This window comes from Dromaius novaehollandiae, unplaced genomic scaffold (assembly GCF_036370855.1).
Source record: "Dromaius novaehollandiae isolate bDroNov1 unplaced genomic scaffold, bDroNov1.hap1 HAP1_SCAFFOLD_27, whole genome shotgun sequence".
In the NCBI taxonomy this organism is placed as follows: domain Eukaryota; kingdom Metazoa; phylum Chordata; class Aves; order Casuariiformes; family Dromaiidae; genus Dromaius; species Dromaius novaehollandiae.
The window spans coordinates 5,315,431-5,330,571 of record NW_026991415.1 but is presented as its reverse complement, the minus strand read 5'-3'; the positions used below and the strand labels follow the sequence as shown (position 1 = coordinate 5,330,571).

The following is a 15,141-nucleotide window of genomic DNA, read 5'->3' as shown; positions in this document are numbered from 1 at the left end:
TGGAATTCTCCACTGAAGGAGCTGTTGATGTGCGTACTGTTATCGGCTGAGTACGGCTGTCTGTTGAATACGCATACTGTTGTCGACTGAGCACTGGGTTATCTCTTGGTATGCATGTTGCACCTCACAACCTGCACCAACAGCACTTAGGTGCCTCCCCCTGGCCTAGGAGGTGCTGAGGCACAAGTCACCTCACAGGCAGCACCCAAGCCAGCTGCCTGCAGCTTGCCCAGCAGCTCCTGAGGATAAAGGGACCTCACAAGCACACACCCTCCCCATGGGCCTGCTGCTGACCTATCAGGTCCTCAGGCAGAAGGGACCTCCAAGGCCACACTGGAGCTATTAAAAAGTTTCCTGCTGATCAGGAGAATACACAGAGGGGACATCCCAAGAACCTGCACCAGCCAAGAACCTGCTGGGCACAGCCTTCTCTCTACAGGAAGGTGCTCTGCCAAAGAATCTGTCACAGGGGGAGCTGGGAATATGCACCGGTTCTTCAGGCACGAGAAACATTTCTGGGCCACTCTGTGTTTCACAAAAAACAAAAACAACAACAACAACAATAAAAAACGGTGCTGAGGCAGCCTTTTCTGGAGCCCTTCACAGAGGAAACCCTCGCCTGGCCTGCCCTCATGAGCGTTGGACCCCCACCTCCGGATGTCTTCCCCCTTGCAGGCTCAAGGAATCTGCTAGTCTGAGACTCTATTACAAAGGGACCAGAGGCTTTGGAGATGCCACCTACACAGCTGACCAAGGACAGGTGTCTCAGAGCCACCCAGTGCCCTCAAGAGGCCTGACTTCCTGTGAGGTGGCATCTCCACTGTCTGCAAGGGTCTGGGCAGGCAAAAAGGGGAGAAGTGGCTCTGACTGCTTTGATTAACTCCCCATCTCCCTGATGGATTGGAATGGATGAGGGTCTGGGATGGGAAGATGCAATGAGGGTCCAGATTCAACAGAAAGCCATTAAGGAGTGAGAAGATGACTTTCCCCAGAAGTCCCAGTACAATCTCAAAGACTCAGGGAAGCATCAAGAGCTTCAGAAACTGCAAGCCTGAACCTCAGCTGACAGGAACCAGCAAACCGCAAGCATCCCTGACTCGCAAGACAATGCTCCAAGGAGGGAACACGGTCATCAATGGCCCACACCCCAGGTCTCCCAGGAGGACACTATAATGGCAGGCTGGGCCCTGGGAGCACAGCACTGCTCTCTCCAGACATCTCCTCCTATGATGAGCACCAAGGCATGGGGGCCGCCACCCATCCCCACCACAGGACACCCACCACTGTGACACCCCCCACACCCCTGCTCCTCACCTCACAGAGGGTTCCCAGCCAACACGTGCCTCTGCAGCAGGGACACACAGGGCACAGCACCACACATGGCAGCAGCCAGGGCACCCCCAGGGCCCCAAAACACACACACACCAACTCTCCAGCCCTTCCATTCCCTTCATGTCCTCCAAGGCCTTGCAACAGGCCCTTCCTCTCAACAGCCAGGCACAGCCCTGCGCCTGCTCACTTCCCACCTCCAGGAAGCAGAGACCAAGTGCTCTCCCAGGGGCTCAGCAGGCCAGCTCTTGCCTCCCGCTTTTGCCTCACATGCCCCCAGGCCACTCACCCAAGGGGCCTCCCTACGGGGGTGCCCTTTAGTTCTCCAATGCAGGAGGCCCAGTCTCTTTGGCACCACTCACCCTCTCACAGGGCTGGCGCAGGGGGCTCACAAATGATCACATGGCAGCATGCAGACACACTGACCAGCACACACAGGGCCAGGGCACCAGTCCTGGACAAGCAGGCTTCCAACCAGGAGAATGGAACAAGGCTTCCGCTGCTCTCAAGCATTTGCATTCCCCTGTCTCAGCAAGGGCTGGGATTGCTCTCCCAAGAAAAGCCTGGAGCCAAGCCAGCAGGTTTCAACAGTGTGCGTGACACATGGAAAAGCCAGTTAAGGCCCTGCCTCCAAGGTCTCACATGACATGGCACAGGGAGAGTCCGAGAGCACCAACAGAGTCACCCAGTGAAGGAGCTGGGGGTGTGGGAGAGCCAAGCTTCTTTGTCCTCAGGTTTGGTACAAGGAGCTCTCCTCTAAACCAGCACCAGGGGCAGGTTGGAGGAAGGACCACTTCCCTCTCTTCCCTTAGTAAGTAATTGACCCCCAGTGCTCCACTCATTGGCACCTTGACTTTGCAGGGCTGTACTGAGATGAGCCCATCAGGGCCTCAGCTGGGACAAGCTGGAAAACAAGAGTGGTCACAAGGCAAAAGCTCTAAGAAACCTAATGACACCACACCTAGCACACTCATGCCTGCACATTGGCTGCTGTCTTTTTTCCCTGCTGCAGCACAGGAAGGTCACACTACAGCAGGATGGTGCAGGAACTCGCAGAGACTGCAGGGCTGGATTGAGACAATCCCATCAGGGCCTCAGCTGGACAAGCTGGAAAACAAAAGTGGTTACAAGGCAAGAGCTCTAGGAATCTCCCCTCAGAAAAGGAGGAGAAACTCTAAAAGCACTCCTCTGTAAAAAGCCAACGGAAAGTGCTTCCAGCACTCAGCGTCCACAATGCCTGCACAAAAGCAGGCAGCCTCCTTGGAGGATGACTGTGCTCACCACCACTCCCTTGGCTCCAGCTACTTGCAGCAATGCATCTAGGGCTAAGTGGGGCTCCTCACTTCCACCCAAAGCTCAGGCAAAAAACAGCCCCTTGCCCGTGGCAGCAATGGCAGCACCTAACGACACCGCACCTAGCACACTCATACCTGCACATGGGCTGCTCTCTTTTTTCCCTGCTGCAGCAGAGGAAGGTCACACTACAGCAGGATGGTGCAGGAACTCGCAGAGACTGCAACTGGAAGGAAGAGAGACCTGGGCTGTGCAAGCCTTGCAGGGCACTCTGGCTTGGCTTTCCTTCTCAAAGGGACTGCTTGTCTAAAGAGATCCGGCACATGAAGGCACAAGCCCCTTGACAGTCATCTGCCAAGAACCATCTTGCCTGTCACCAAAGACCACCTCTCCACAAGGCCTTCACTCCTCCAAAGAGCTGCCAGCATGCCAACAGCCAGCAGGCAGTGAGCATCTCCCACTGCCTCCTCCTTCCTCAGCAAACAGTGCTGCAGGGTAATGCTCTCATTACAGAAAGCAAACAAGAGGGAAGGAGGGAAAAAACAGGCTTGGTTCACATCTCAGAGGGACCAGAACCACTGCCTGGCCTTTAGGCAGCATCCTGCCTGCACATCCTGCACAGAAGGCAGCATGCTCCCAGATTCCCTTGGTCACGCCACCAGGACAGCCTGGGCCCTGCGAGCCAAGTCACCTCCTCACTTTGCAGTCCTCCCCAGCCTGGCAGCACTCCCCACACACAGCACTGCTCTCTCCAGACACTTCCTCCCACGCAGAGCAGCACCAAGACAGTGGGGCCACCACTCATCCCCACCACAGGGGACCTGGCCACTGTGACACCCCATACCCCTACCCCTCACCTCCCAGAGGGTGGCCAGCCAACATGTGCCTCTGCAGCAGGGACACACAGGGCACAGCACCACACATGGTGGCAGCTAGGGCACCCCCAGGGCCCGAAAACACACATACACCAACTCTCCAGCCCTTCCATCCCCTTCCAGTCCTCCAAAACTTTCCAACAGGCCCTTCCTCTCAACAGCCAGGCACAGCCCTGCACCTGCTCACTTCCCACCTCCAGCAATCAAAGGACAGAGGGTCATTCGGGTCTTGGAGAAAAATCTCACAAGCCCCCTTGTATTTTGATGGGGCAGAATATTCTGCAGCACACAGATGCTAGAAATCAGATTACTGAGCTCACTGCTCACACCAGCATATCATTCATTTAGCAGCATAAAAATTCCAGCTGGACTCCCTCATCCACCAGCAGCAGGCTGTAAAGCTATGCTTAGCAAGAAGTACAAAGTCAAACTCCATGTCTACATTTACCAGAGAACATCATCCTCATTTTAAATGTAGCACTACTAATTCACGATGATGGAGTGGAATAAGATTTGTATCAGATAGTGTGGAATATTATTGTCTACTTCTGCTTGATTTATTAGTTGCATCTCTGTACTGCTGTAGAGCTCTGCAGGTGCCAACCCCTCCTCCCAGCACACTCACCAAACCCAGAAGTCACCTCACCACCAACATCCAAGCCATGGGCCTTCTCCTGGCCTAGCAGCTGCTCAGATAGAAGTGACCTCACAAATCCATACCCCCACCAGGTGCCTGCTGATGGCCTATGGGCTTCAGGAAGAAGTTTCCTTGAAATAACATCCCCAGCCATGAACATGCTGCTGCCCTACCAGGTACTCTGACCCAGGAGACCTCACCATCTGCTTCCACACCCATCTGCCTGCTGCTGGCCTATCAGGGACTCAGGCAGGAGTGACCTCATCATCAACAGCCAAGCCACGGGCCTCCTGCTGGCCTGGTAGCTACTGACCAAGAGCTGATTTGACACTGGGGATCTCCTGGCCCAGCTCTCGCAGACAGCCGTGACCTCCCTGCCCACAGCCCAGCCACGCAGCTATTGCCACCTGCAGCTGCCCCTGCCTCCCCCAAGGCTCAGCCAGCTCCTGAATGGCCTCCCTGATTCACCCTGTGGCCTCACAACAATCCCAGTGCAGCAAAACACCCACTATGCACCAGTTACTGCCCCAAGAGAACATCAGCTCCTGCCTAGGTAGCACCTCCACCTGGCCCGTGAAACAGCAATTGCAGAAAGGCCTGCAAGTAATTCTGGGCAACATCTCCTAACAGGAGGATTGCACGGGAGCGGCGACCATGGAGCTGGAGACAGCAGGGCCTCATGTCCCAGGCAGAGGGCAGGGCCAGGCAGGGCAGGGTCCTCTCACCCTTTTGGCTCCAGGCCCCTGCCCAAGGCAGCCCCAGGGCTCAGCAGCCCTGGCATGTGCCCGGCAGGGCTGGGCCGCAGCGAGGCAGGTGCTGCTCTCTGCAGGGTCGGAGAAACAGGTTTGGGGTCAGCAGGGACTTCTGGGGTGGCAATGGCCATACGAGAACATCTTCATGAGCTGAAAGGACTGAGTAAACTTAATAAAATGTCAGTGTTTTCCCATGATGACATAATGGTGATTTTGAGGAAGGTCATGAATCTGGGGGAAGAAATGTTGATCTGCCCCTTAACTTGCATTACCACTGCTCTGTCTGTTGTGCTGTGGTTTTAACCTCACTAACCTTTCCCCTATTTCCACCTGCCCTGATTAAATGGATCATTTCTAAAGTCAACTTTGTGTCAGACCATCTGGGCATATGCACTTTCCATAGTTTTCCAGTCTTCCTCCTCCCCTTCCTCTTTATGCATTCTGATACCTCTCAACTCTCCAGTTGCTGCGTTAAGCTTCAGGGAGTCTGAAGCTTGCCTTATCTTTCAGCAGTCTAATTGTCTCTTCAACCAACTCCTTCACTGTGTGTCTATCCAGCCTTTCCTATCTATTTGGGAAGAACATTTCAAGGAAGGTTATTCCTTGCAGACTGTGGATCCCACTGGAGGCAACTTGGACTTGACATACGGTTGAGGAGTGCATTTTATTTCTTATAATACTGAATCATGTAAATTTTTATTTGATCACAATTAAGACAAACCCTTCTGTGTCTGTTTGCAGCTGGTTCTCTAAGGAAAGCAGGTGAGAACTGGTGCAGAGGAGCTGTAACATTCAGCTACAGCCGTGAGATGTAAAAGGTTAGGTTTTTACCAAGAGTGCTCTAAGTCCCCAGTGGCTGATGAGGGAAATGGCGGGGCTGGGGAGGTGAGGAAGAGTATTTTCCATGGATGTCTGACCTCAAGGATGCTGCTTTTCCTACATGTCCAGACTTCATTAGGACACAAACTGGATCAATAACAGTTGGAGAATGTGGATATCACTCTATATTGTAAGCTGAAAAATAAGGAAAAATTTAAAAGCAGAAATGCTTGGGTTTTTTTTTTTGATACTCATTGAAATTTTCTGTTAAATGCACTCCTGAAACCTCTCCAATTAGCCACACAAGAATTGAAGAGCTGAAGAAAATTATGGAAAGAGGCATGGCTTCTTAGGGCTTTTTGCACTTTAATTTCCCCTCGGATGCATTTGGTGCTGAGCCCATGAGCCTCCAATGCTGAGAGGAGACTGAACTAAGCTCTCAAGAAGTTGAAGTCAGAAGCCAAGTTTACAAGTTTCTTGGAGGCCCACTGAGGGCCGTTACCAAGAAAGCCTCCCCAGGGGCTCATCAGAGCACAAAGTTGGAGGCCCTGATTGCAGGCAGGCAAAGGCAATGTGCAGGTGGCTGTGATGCCAAGTCAACCTGGATGTGTATTATCAAGCAGAATGACCAAGCCCTACAGCCAGCCCCGTGGTAGGGTGATCCTTTGCCTCACATGTCGCTCACAGCTCTTCCTAGGGGCAGTGTCAGACTGGGGGAGGGGGGGGGGGAGGAGGTGGGGGTGTGCAATGCCTCGTGCAGGACAACAATTCGGCACCTCCTCGGCTCCCTGGAGGTGAGGAGGCAGCAAGGCCACAGTGCTGTAAGGAAACATCATCTTCTCATAGGCCTCAATGGCAGAGATGCTCACTGTAGGAAAGGGGACAAAGTTCTCTTGAAGACTTTCAGCCTTGGCATTGCCTTTGGTCATCTCCATCGCAGGCTGTCCTAAGCTGTCCAAAAGCTGCACCTGTTTCCCTGCAGCCTGTAGACACCCAACCTGCTTCCCCACCTCGCTCTCACTGCAGGATCTCCCCACCTTTACTGATGTCCCTCTGTCCTTGCTGGCTGCTGCTTGGAACACAAAGCCAGGGGCTGATCACAGAGTCCCTCTGGGTGTCCGGTTGCACCACAGCACTACCCTACAAGTGACATTCTTGTTACATGAAGGGCAGTCTGAACTTCTCAAGAGGTAGTTTGTAGCTCTTCTCATGCTGCTTCCCACTACTAAGAAAAGCTCCATCCTGTCTGAAAACACCCTGCCACAGGCAGTCACAGGCATCGACTGTATTGGCCTTAGCCTCCCCTTCAGCAGGCTAAAGCAGCCCAGGTCCCTCAACCTCTCCAGACAGGCCATGTGTTCTTCAGGCTCCCAACCCCATCTTGACAGACCTCCTCTGGACCTTCTCCAGTTGCTCCCCATTCCTCCAGCACTGGGCAGCCCACACTGGGACACACTGTTCCAGACGTGGCCACAGCAGTTCTGAGTTGAGGGGGATAAGAAGTGCCCTTGCCTAGGTGGCCATGCTCTTCCTAATGCAGTCCTGTATGCAGCTGGCTTCATTTGTGGCGAGCACGCATCACTGGCTCATATGGCACTGCTCGTAGTGTCCACGGCCTTCTCCTCAGGGTCACATATCTGCTGGTCAGGTCTCTGCCTGTCCTGATGAACGTGTTGTTCTGCCCCACTGATGAGCCTTTCAAACAGAACAGGATGCAGGGTATACCTCTGCATAGCCCACCTTTACCTGGCTTCCCAGTAAAGCATGACCCATTCATGACAACCATCTGAGCTCGATCATCCAACCAGCTTTTTGCCCCTCGAGATGCCTACTGCACATCCACTCCTCTCCTCTCCTCCACAAGTGCAGGTCTTTTATCACAGCAGGCAATCGGGTGGGTCAGGAGTGATTTACCTTCAGGAAATCCATGCTGACTGTTGCCAGGCACCTTCTTCATGTGCTCAGAAATGTGATTGGAGAGGATTCACTGCAAGACACACGCCACACCAGAGTGAGTGTGAATGGCCTGCAGCTCCCTGGTTTGTCCTTGTGGCCTTTTTTTGAAGACGGACACAACATATTGCTTTTTCTGCTCATTGGGACCTCCCCTGACCTCCACAACCTTTCAAAGATGACAGAGAGCAGCCTTGCTGTCATAGCAGCCCGCTCTCTCGCTGTCCATGGATGCCAGACATCCAGTCCCATAGACTTCTATGGGTTGAGTGGCACTCATTAGGCACTGTGAGTTGATTTTCTCCTCAGGACTCCTGACTCGAGGCACAACATCTCAGGAGACCCTGTGGGTGAAGGCTGAAACCAGAAGGACTTGACTTCCCCAGACCTATCTACATCCACTTTTGCTAGAATCCCTGCCCCTTTCAGCAGTGAGCCCACATTTCCTTGTTCATTCTTTTACTGTCACTGAAGCAATAGCAGTTCTTCTTCATGTCCTTCACACGCTCTGCAAGTGTCTCTGTCGTAGAGGAGCTTTGGCTTCCTTAACATCATCTCTACTTTGCTGGACAATATTTCTAAATTCCTCCTTTGCAGCATCTCCCTTCTTCCCCTTTCCATAGGCTGCCTTATTGCCCTGGAGCTCCCATGGGAGCTCCCTGTTTAGCCACACTGAGGTCCAGAGATGTCTATTAATTTTACAAACTGTTCATATGGAGCATTCCTGTGCTTGACAGGTGCTGTCCTTAATTACTAGCCAGCTTTCCTGACCTCCGCTGCCCTTCAGAGCTGCCTCCCTTGGTCCATCCTGTGGAAGAGCTCCATCCATCCAAGCTACCCCTTCACACATAGGACATCCCCCTCCTCATCTTCCCTGCTGTTCTCTCCTGAAGAACTTGCACCCTGCCATTGAAGGGCTCCAGTCATGCAGGTGGTCCCACCACATCTCAGTTATTCCAATCATGTGGCACTCCTGTGACAGCTTGTGCATCTCCAGTTGCTCCTGCCTGCACCCCAGGCTGCATGTGTTTGCATCTGTGTTGGCTTCAGCACCTCAGCTGTGGTGCTGACCAAAGATTTGTCACAGGAAAACATGTTACCAAGGACCTCATGTATGCAGAGGCTTTGATTGGAAGTGGTGACATGCTGGCATGGATAGCAGGTGGCAATGTAATGGTGAAAGGAGGTTCCCACTAAGAGAGCAAACCCTGCAGGGCCCAAGGCCAGGGAGAAACAGAGCTGGGCTGTGCAGCCCTGGCAGGGGAGGTGTTTGCTGCCTGAGCTGACTCTGCAGCTCCTTGGGCCCTGTGACAGAGGTGAACCAATCTGCAGGAAGAACAAGGTGCCACTGAAGAAATCCCTGGGCCTGGACAGTCTCTGATCCAGCCACCCTGAGGTCATCATTTGCCTGGTCCCTGTTCCTATCATCTGGGGGAGTGAGAAGAGGTTCCGAAGGCAGAGAGCAGGAAGGGTTTGAGAGTGCAGAGACTAGAGTGGAGACCTTGGTGTGATGTGCCTCCCATTTATGCAGTACACTTGAATGTAGACAGGATGGACTTTCCCTAAGGGCACTGCTGGGATTCATTTGTCTGGGCACAGATAGGAAACCCAAGACACCCTGGGGTACTTGCCCAGTACCACTCTGAAGGGGCATAGTTTTCCTGTAGGTCCCATGCTGTATGTGCTAGGGACACCTAGTTGACATGGCCCTACTGACCTATTTCTATGTCATTAAATCAAGTGTCTGCACTGAATTACATTAGCTGTTGGAATCTCCATATGTCTCAGCCTCATAGTGAGTGGAACACTAGTTGTAGTAGGCATCTACTGCCATTTCAGATGGCCCGGGAAATTCACCACCTGGCCCCTAGCTCATGCCATTTGCTCCCTCAGAGCAAGCAGACACTGGCAGATGACCGGGACCACCTCTGTCTCTTTAACTGTCACCAGGTTTTTATGTGCGAGCAACTGACTCCCACCCTCCATTTCCATTGATTATAACCCGAGCTTAGACAAGGAACTTGCATGCAGACCTCTATGTTGTGCACATTTCAGTTTTGACAAGGGGAATCCCACCTCCTCTGTGTTTGTGGAGTTCATGGGAGTTAGCTGAATCCCACTGCATCCCAGGGGCTTCTAAACGGGCATGAGATGCCCAGACTGACTCATCTGAATGAAAACCTGAACCATGGGAAAATGAGCTCCCTTCTTGTCCCCTTCTAGGGGTCCTGTCTAGTTAAGACCTGGCAATGTGGATTCCAGACTGGGACATTTCCACCTCTTGCAAATAACCATCCTCTGATGAAACAAGTGACAATGCTGTAGCTGGTCTCTCTGCATTGTTTAGAGAGGGACTAAAGCTGATTATTTTGCTTTACAGCAGTGAACATTTCCCAGGAGGAGGGAGCACAAGGGACAGAGAAATTCAGGCCTTCAGCTGGGCCTCTGCTCCTGAGTGGGGCCAGTCTCCTGGGATGGAGGGAGCTCCTGGCAAGCTGGCAGCACTGCCCAGACACAGCTGTGTGCAGGAGCAGCTCCTCTGCCAAGAGCATCAGGGCTGCGGGCACTGCCTGCTGCTGCTGACATGAGCTGAGAGAAGGCAGAGAGAAGTGCGAGGCAGTGTGGAGTGGGAGGACAGAGGAGAGCTGCTTGTGGGAGAAATCTTCACAGCCCTTTGCATGGTAAGTCTCTGGCTGCAGGGCAATGCTACTGAGGTTCCTGGCAAGGTCTTGAAACCTGTCCAGTCACACAACTGCATTTTTAAGGATCACTCTCCCAGTTTCTCCATTGCAGGGGAGGGGGACATCCTTTAGAGCAGAGATTCCCTGCCACACCGTCACAGGGAAAGGGCAGCCTGTTATCTTCTCACAGGGAGGCTGCAGGGCTGTGAAGCTGGGGTGTGCACACAGGTCTGCATGGGCTGTAATTCACAGCAGTGTCCCTGCACCACAGGGTGCTGTGTGCCTGGAGCAGTGACTCTGCTGCCTGCAAGGGTCAGCACTCAGCCTGCCCAGGGAGCTCCACATAGCACTGTGGGGAGAAGCTGTGGGTGGGAGGAGAGACCCCCAGCAGGGCAGGTCCTGTGAAGAGGAAGCTACATGAGTGAGGGCTGCTCTCAGCTCCAGCTCACTGCCAGGACATTTCTGGAGGGGCCTTTTCAAAAGGAAGGTCAAGGCATTGGAAACATGAAAGGGAAGAAGCTGTCATGAGTCTGTGCTTTCAGTTTTATTCTCTTTGAGTGGGGTGAAATGGGATTGAATCTGTCAGGTTTAGACAGGGGACAGAGGCTCCAAAACAGTGACACTGAGAGAGGAGCAGTTCTGGGAGGGACTCAGCAGATGCCTTCATCCACCCTGAAGCCTACAGACAGAGCCAGCAGCACCTTCCCAGCCTCAACAAGGTTTGTCTCCCCTGCTCCGTAGCACCTGCAACCACGGAGGTGCTCTGGGCAGTGTCCTGCCCCCGGGAGGTTTCTGCAGGGCAGAGCTGAGCACCCAGCGGGTGGGATGGGGTCTGTGAGCACTGACAAGGGAGAGATGTGGGGACAGAGAAACAGCTGCCCGCAGGGACGGCTCCAGGCAGCAGAGTCATGCTCAGAGTGTGAGAGGAAACCATCAACTCCAGCACCTCCTCTCCTCTGCCAGCCAGCACAGCCCTCTGCTCTCAAGGCCGTGGGGTCCAGGGCAGGAGTCGTTTCCTCGGCAGCTGGACATGCAGGAGAGGAGACACTCCTGAGTGCCCCTCTGTGCCTGCCTGTCCCTGCCTCCCTGGGCACAAATGTCATGGTATTGCTCCATGTTTCCCACCTGCCCATGCTGCCCTTGTCCTTCCCCTTGGACTCTCTGGGCAGGGGGGTTTCCGATGCAGTTCAGACAACACTGACCCTGCAGGTCCTGCCATGCAGATGTGTCCTTGACAGTGAGGTGCCCAAGTGCCCCTCTAGCCTGTGGGGCTCTGGGCAATGCAGTGTGGGGAGCTGGGAATGTGCCAACTCTCTTGTCAGGACACCCCATCCTTAGGACATTGTGGCATTTCCCTGGGGTGTCTGGCTGGGCTGCAGCTGCCCTCCAGAAGGGCCCAGCTCTCCCACTGCAGCTGTATGTTATCTAAGTGCCCCAGGGAGAAGCCACCTAGATACTGAGGCCACAGACATGCTGCTGGGAGGCTGGATGTGGGCAGCTGGAAGGAGCCCAAGGTGTTGCTGGCTAGAAGGGGAGGGCTGAAACCTGCCTCACACACGCTCACAAAGAGTGCTGATGATTCCTCTGCTCTCCGCAGTGTCGTTTCTTTTTCAGGTAACACGAGTGCAACTGTCCTGCACCTTCGGGGTGGGAGCACAGGGCAGCTGGGAACAAGGCAGATGGACAGGCCAGCTCTCCTGCCTCTGCACTAAAGCCAGAGGGAATCCTTTTGCCTCTCCAAAATCACAGCTAGTCCCTCTGAGTGCAGCAGCAATGCTGAGGATTTCTACCTCCAGGAATCCTCCTCAGGTGTGACAGGGTCAGCTAAAGAAGACACAATAAGCCTTAAAACTATTCATGCACCCACATTATTTAGAAGCGAGAGTGGAGAAGCTGAAAATCCCTTCAACATTATGAGTGGATTAAAGCTGACTGGAATTGGGAATATAAATTTTAGTCACCCCTGTTCCCATGTATGCAGTGCTGTAGGTCAGGACTGACTTCTCTGGAGCCCATGGGCAGAGGCTGCTGCTCCTCACAGCAAACTCTGCCAGCACAAACCAGAGCTCAAGCCATGTAGCTCAGTGACAGTGCTACTAAGATGGGGAGAGGTAATGAGTGTGTGTTTGTGAGAGGTTATGAGAAAGTTTTGCTCAGAGAAGTCTGTCCTAACTTGTCAATGTCTCTTCTTCCTTAGAAAATCCCCCTGTGCCCAGAGGAAGCAAATGTCCAACAGCAGCTCCCTCAACGAGTTCCTCCTCCTGGTGTTTGCGGAAAAGCGGGAGCTGCAGCTCTTGCACTTCTCGCTCTTCCTGGGCATCTACCTGGCTGCCCTCCTGGGCAACGGCCTCATCATCACAGCCATAGCCTGTGACCACCACCTCCACACCCCCATGTACTTCTTCCTCCTCAACCTCTCCATCCTCGACCTTGGCTCCATCTCCACCACTGTCCCCAAATCCATGGCCAATTCCCTGTGGGACACCAGGGACATTTCCTACTTGGGATGTGCTGCCCAGCTCTTCCTGTTTTTCTTTTCGGTAGGAGCTGAGTATTCTCTCCTCACAGTCATGGCCTATGACCGCTATGTTGCCATCTGCAGACCCCTGCACTATGGGACCCTCATGGGCAGCAGAGCTTGTGTCAAAATGGCAGCAGCTGCCTGGGGCAGTGGTTTTCTCAATGCTCTTCTGCACACTGCTAACACATTTTCAATACCACTCTGCCAAGGCAACACAGTGGACCAGTTCTTCTGTGAGATTCCCCAGATCCTCAAGCTCTCCTGCTCAGACTCCTACCTCAGGGAAGCTGGCCTTCTTGTGATTAGTGGCTGTTTAGGCTTTGGATGTTTTGTTTTCATTGTGGTGTCCTACATGCAGATCTTCACTGCTGTGCTGAGGATCCCCTCTGAGCAGGGCCGGCACAAAGCCTTTTCCATGTGCCTCCCGCACCTGGCCGTGGTCTCCCTGTTTGTCAGCACTGGCATGTTTGCCCACCTGAAGCCCCCCTCCCTCTCCTCCCCAGCTCTGGATCTGGTGGTGGCTGTTCTGTACTCGGTGGTGCCTCCAGCAGTGAACCCCCTCATCTACAGCATGAGGAACAAGGAGCTCAAGGAGGCACTGAAGAAATTGATCCAGTCGGTTCAAGGTCAGCAGCAATAACTGCCCTATGTGCATCCACTCCTCAGTCCCAGGGGATCTGGAATCAGGACTCTGTGTTGCTCATTTTTCTTTTTTCTTACTTTTCTCTGATACGTTCTTCTAAAAAGAAAAAAAAAAAGTCAGTTTTGTGTGACTTGTTCTCAAGAATATCTCCTTTGAATCTGACTCAGAGACAGTGTTGAAGCAGGAAGCCAGGCTTCCCCCTTCATCAGCAGACGTGGGGCAAACCTCAGAGCCCCCTGGTCTGAGCCGCTCGGATGCCCTCAGGGCAATGAGGAGAGTTTCCCTTTGCAGGGTCCCTTCAAGGGAGCTCAAGGGCGCAGTCAGGCTCAGACGAGTGCAGGCAGGGTGAGACCATGGGTCCCATGCCCATTAGGAGAGCTCAGCTCCCCTGGACACAGTCTGGGTGTGATCTCACACCCTTCTCCTGTGAGGGTGGCAGCCAAGTGTCACCGTGGGCTGGTCCCTTCCCTCTACAGCGCCCCAACACTACAAGTGGAGGGGGAGGGGAGGGGAGGGGAGTCAGGCAGCAGCTTGTGGAAACAGACCCCGTGCTTGGCAGTATCATCCCCCCACTGCTGCAGCAGGCGTTTCCTCACTGCAGCCTTCGCGGGGGGACTGCAGCTTTCCTGGAGACATGTCCTCGCACAGCAGCAGGACTTTCTCTTTTTAGAGTTGTTCTCTCATTTCCATGCTGGCCTTCTGTGCTCTGTGCTGTGGATATGGTGGATAGGGTCCAGGAGTTCTCATGACCTGGTGGTGGTTGGGTTGTGTTTCCATGTGCATGTGTCCTGGAAGTACAGGCAGCACCAGACACTGGGCATCATTATGTCAGACCTGGCCTGCAGAACAACATTTCCATAATTAAAGGGGATCTCCCCTGTGATGTGCCTGGAGTCTGTCCTTTCTTCAGAAGATGGAGTCAAAAATACGCCCCAGGGGTTGCACCACAAAAGGGCCTGTTCTTCTGTTTGTGAACTCCAGGGGTTCTAGGGGACGAGCTCAGAGTCCCTGGGTGATCTGTTAGGGACTGAGGGCTGCACTCAGAGCTCATTTCTCAGTGACCAGTGCCAGTGGGGAGGGGGAATGGTCTCTGAAATGTCTGCCTGGGGGCTGTCCCACAGGTGACAGTGCTGATGAGAGATGCCCATCCTTCTGGAGGGGAATCTGAACCCCACGAGAGCCCAGGGGATCTCCAGGGACAGCGTGTGCCTGGGGGTGGGCAGTGAGTGGAGCCTCACAAAATGAGGGATGGTCCACGGTGGAGTAAGCAGAAGGTAAAGCACTAAATCCAGGTATACATGGAGAAATGAGGGCTCTGCAATCCCTAGAGAGGAGGTGGGGACCCAGGAGGCCCAGGGAAGGGGCACTGGAGAGTGATTCCTGCACCCTCAGTGAAACACCACAGGTTGGAGCTGGTGCCCACCCAAACACATCTCCTGCCATTGCAAAGGTCCTGGGTCCCCCTGAGCACCATCCATGAGCACAGAGAGGTGCCAGCAGTATCAGTGGTGGTGATCCCTGTCCAGCTGGGTCTGCTTCCTGCCCCAACCAGCATGGCCTGTGGCCCCACAGCAGGGCTGCTCTGTATGGGAAGCGGAGCCAGGAGCCAAGGGTGCTGGTGAGGCAGACAAGGCAGGG

At 53.8% G+C, this 15,141-nt stretch overlaps 1 protein-coding gene across 1 annotated transcript; it reads left to right on the top strand.

The window, feature by feature from the left end:
* Window positions 1–5,754: 5,754 nt before the first annotated feature.
* Window positions 5,755–13,500, top strand: LOC112980608 (olfactory receptor 14A16-like). Its single transcript, XM_064504231.1, has 3 exons — window positions 5,755–5,771; window positions 12,537–12,679; window positions 12,884–13,500. Exons 1-3 carry the CDS (start codon window positions 5,755–5,757, stop codon window positions 13,498–13,500), a joined length of 777 nt encoding a protein of 258 aa, XP_064360301.1.
* The last annotated feature ends 1,641 nt before the right edge of the window (window positions 13,501–15,141 follow it).

Coding starts and splice junctions, on each gene's coding strand:
- LOC112980608 (XM_064504231.1), top strand. Junction 12,680..12,883: donor CTACCTGGCTGCCCTCCTGG/GCAACGGCCTCA, acceptor TCTTTTCGGTAG/GAGCTGAGTATTCTCTCCTC.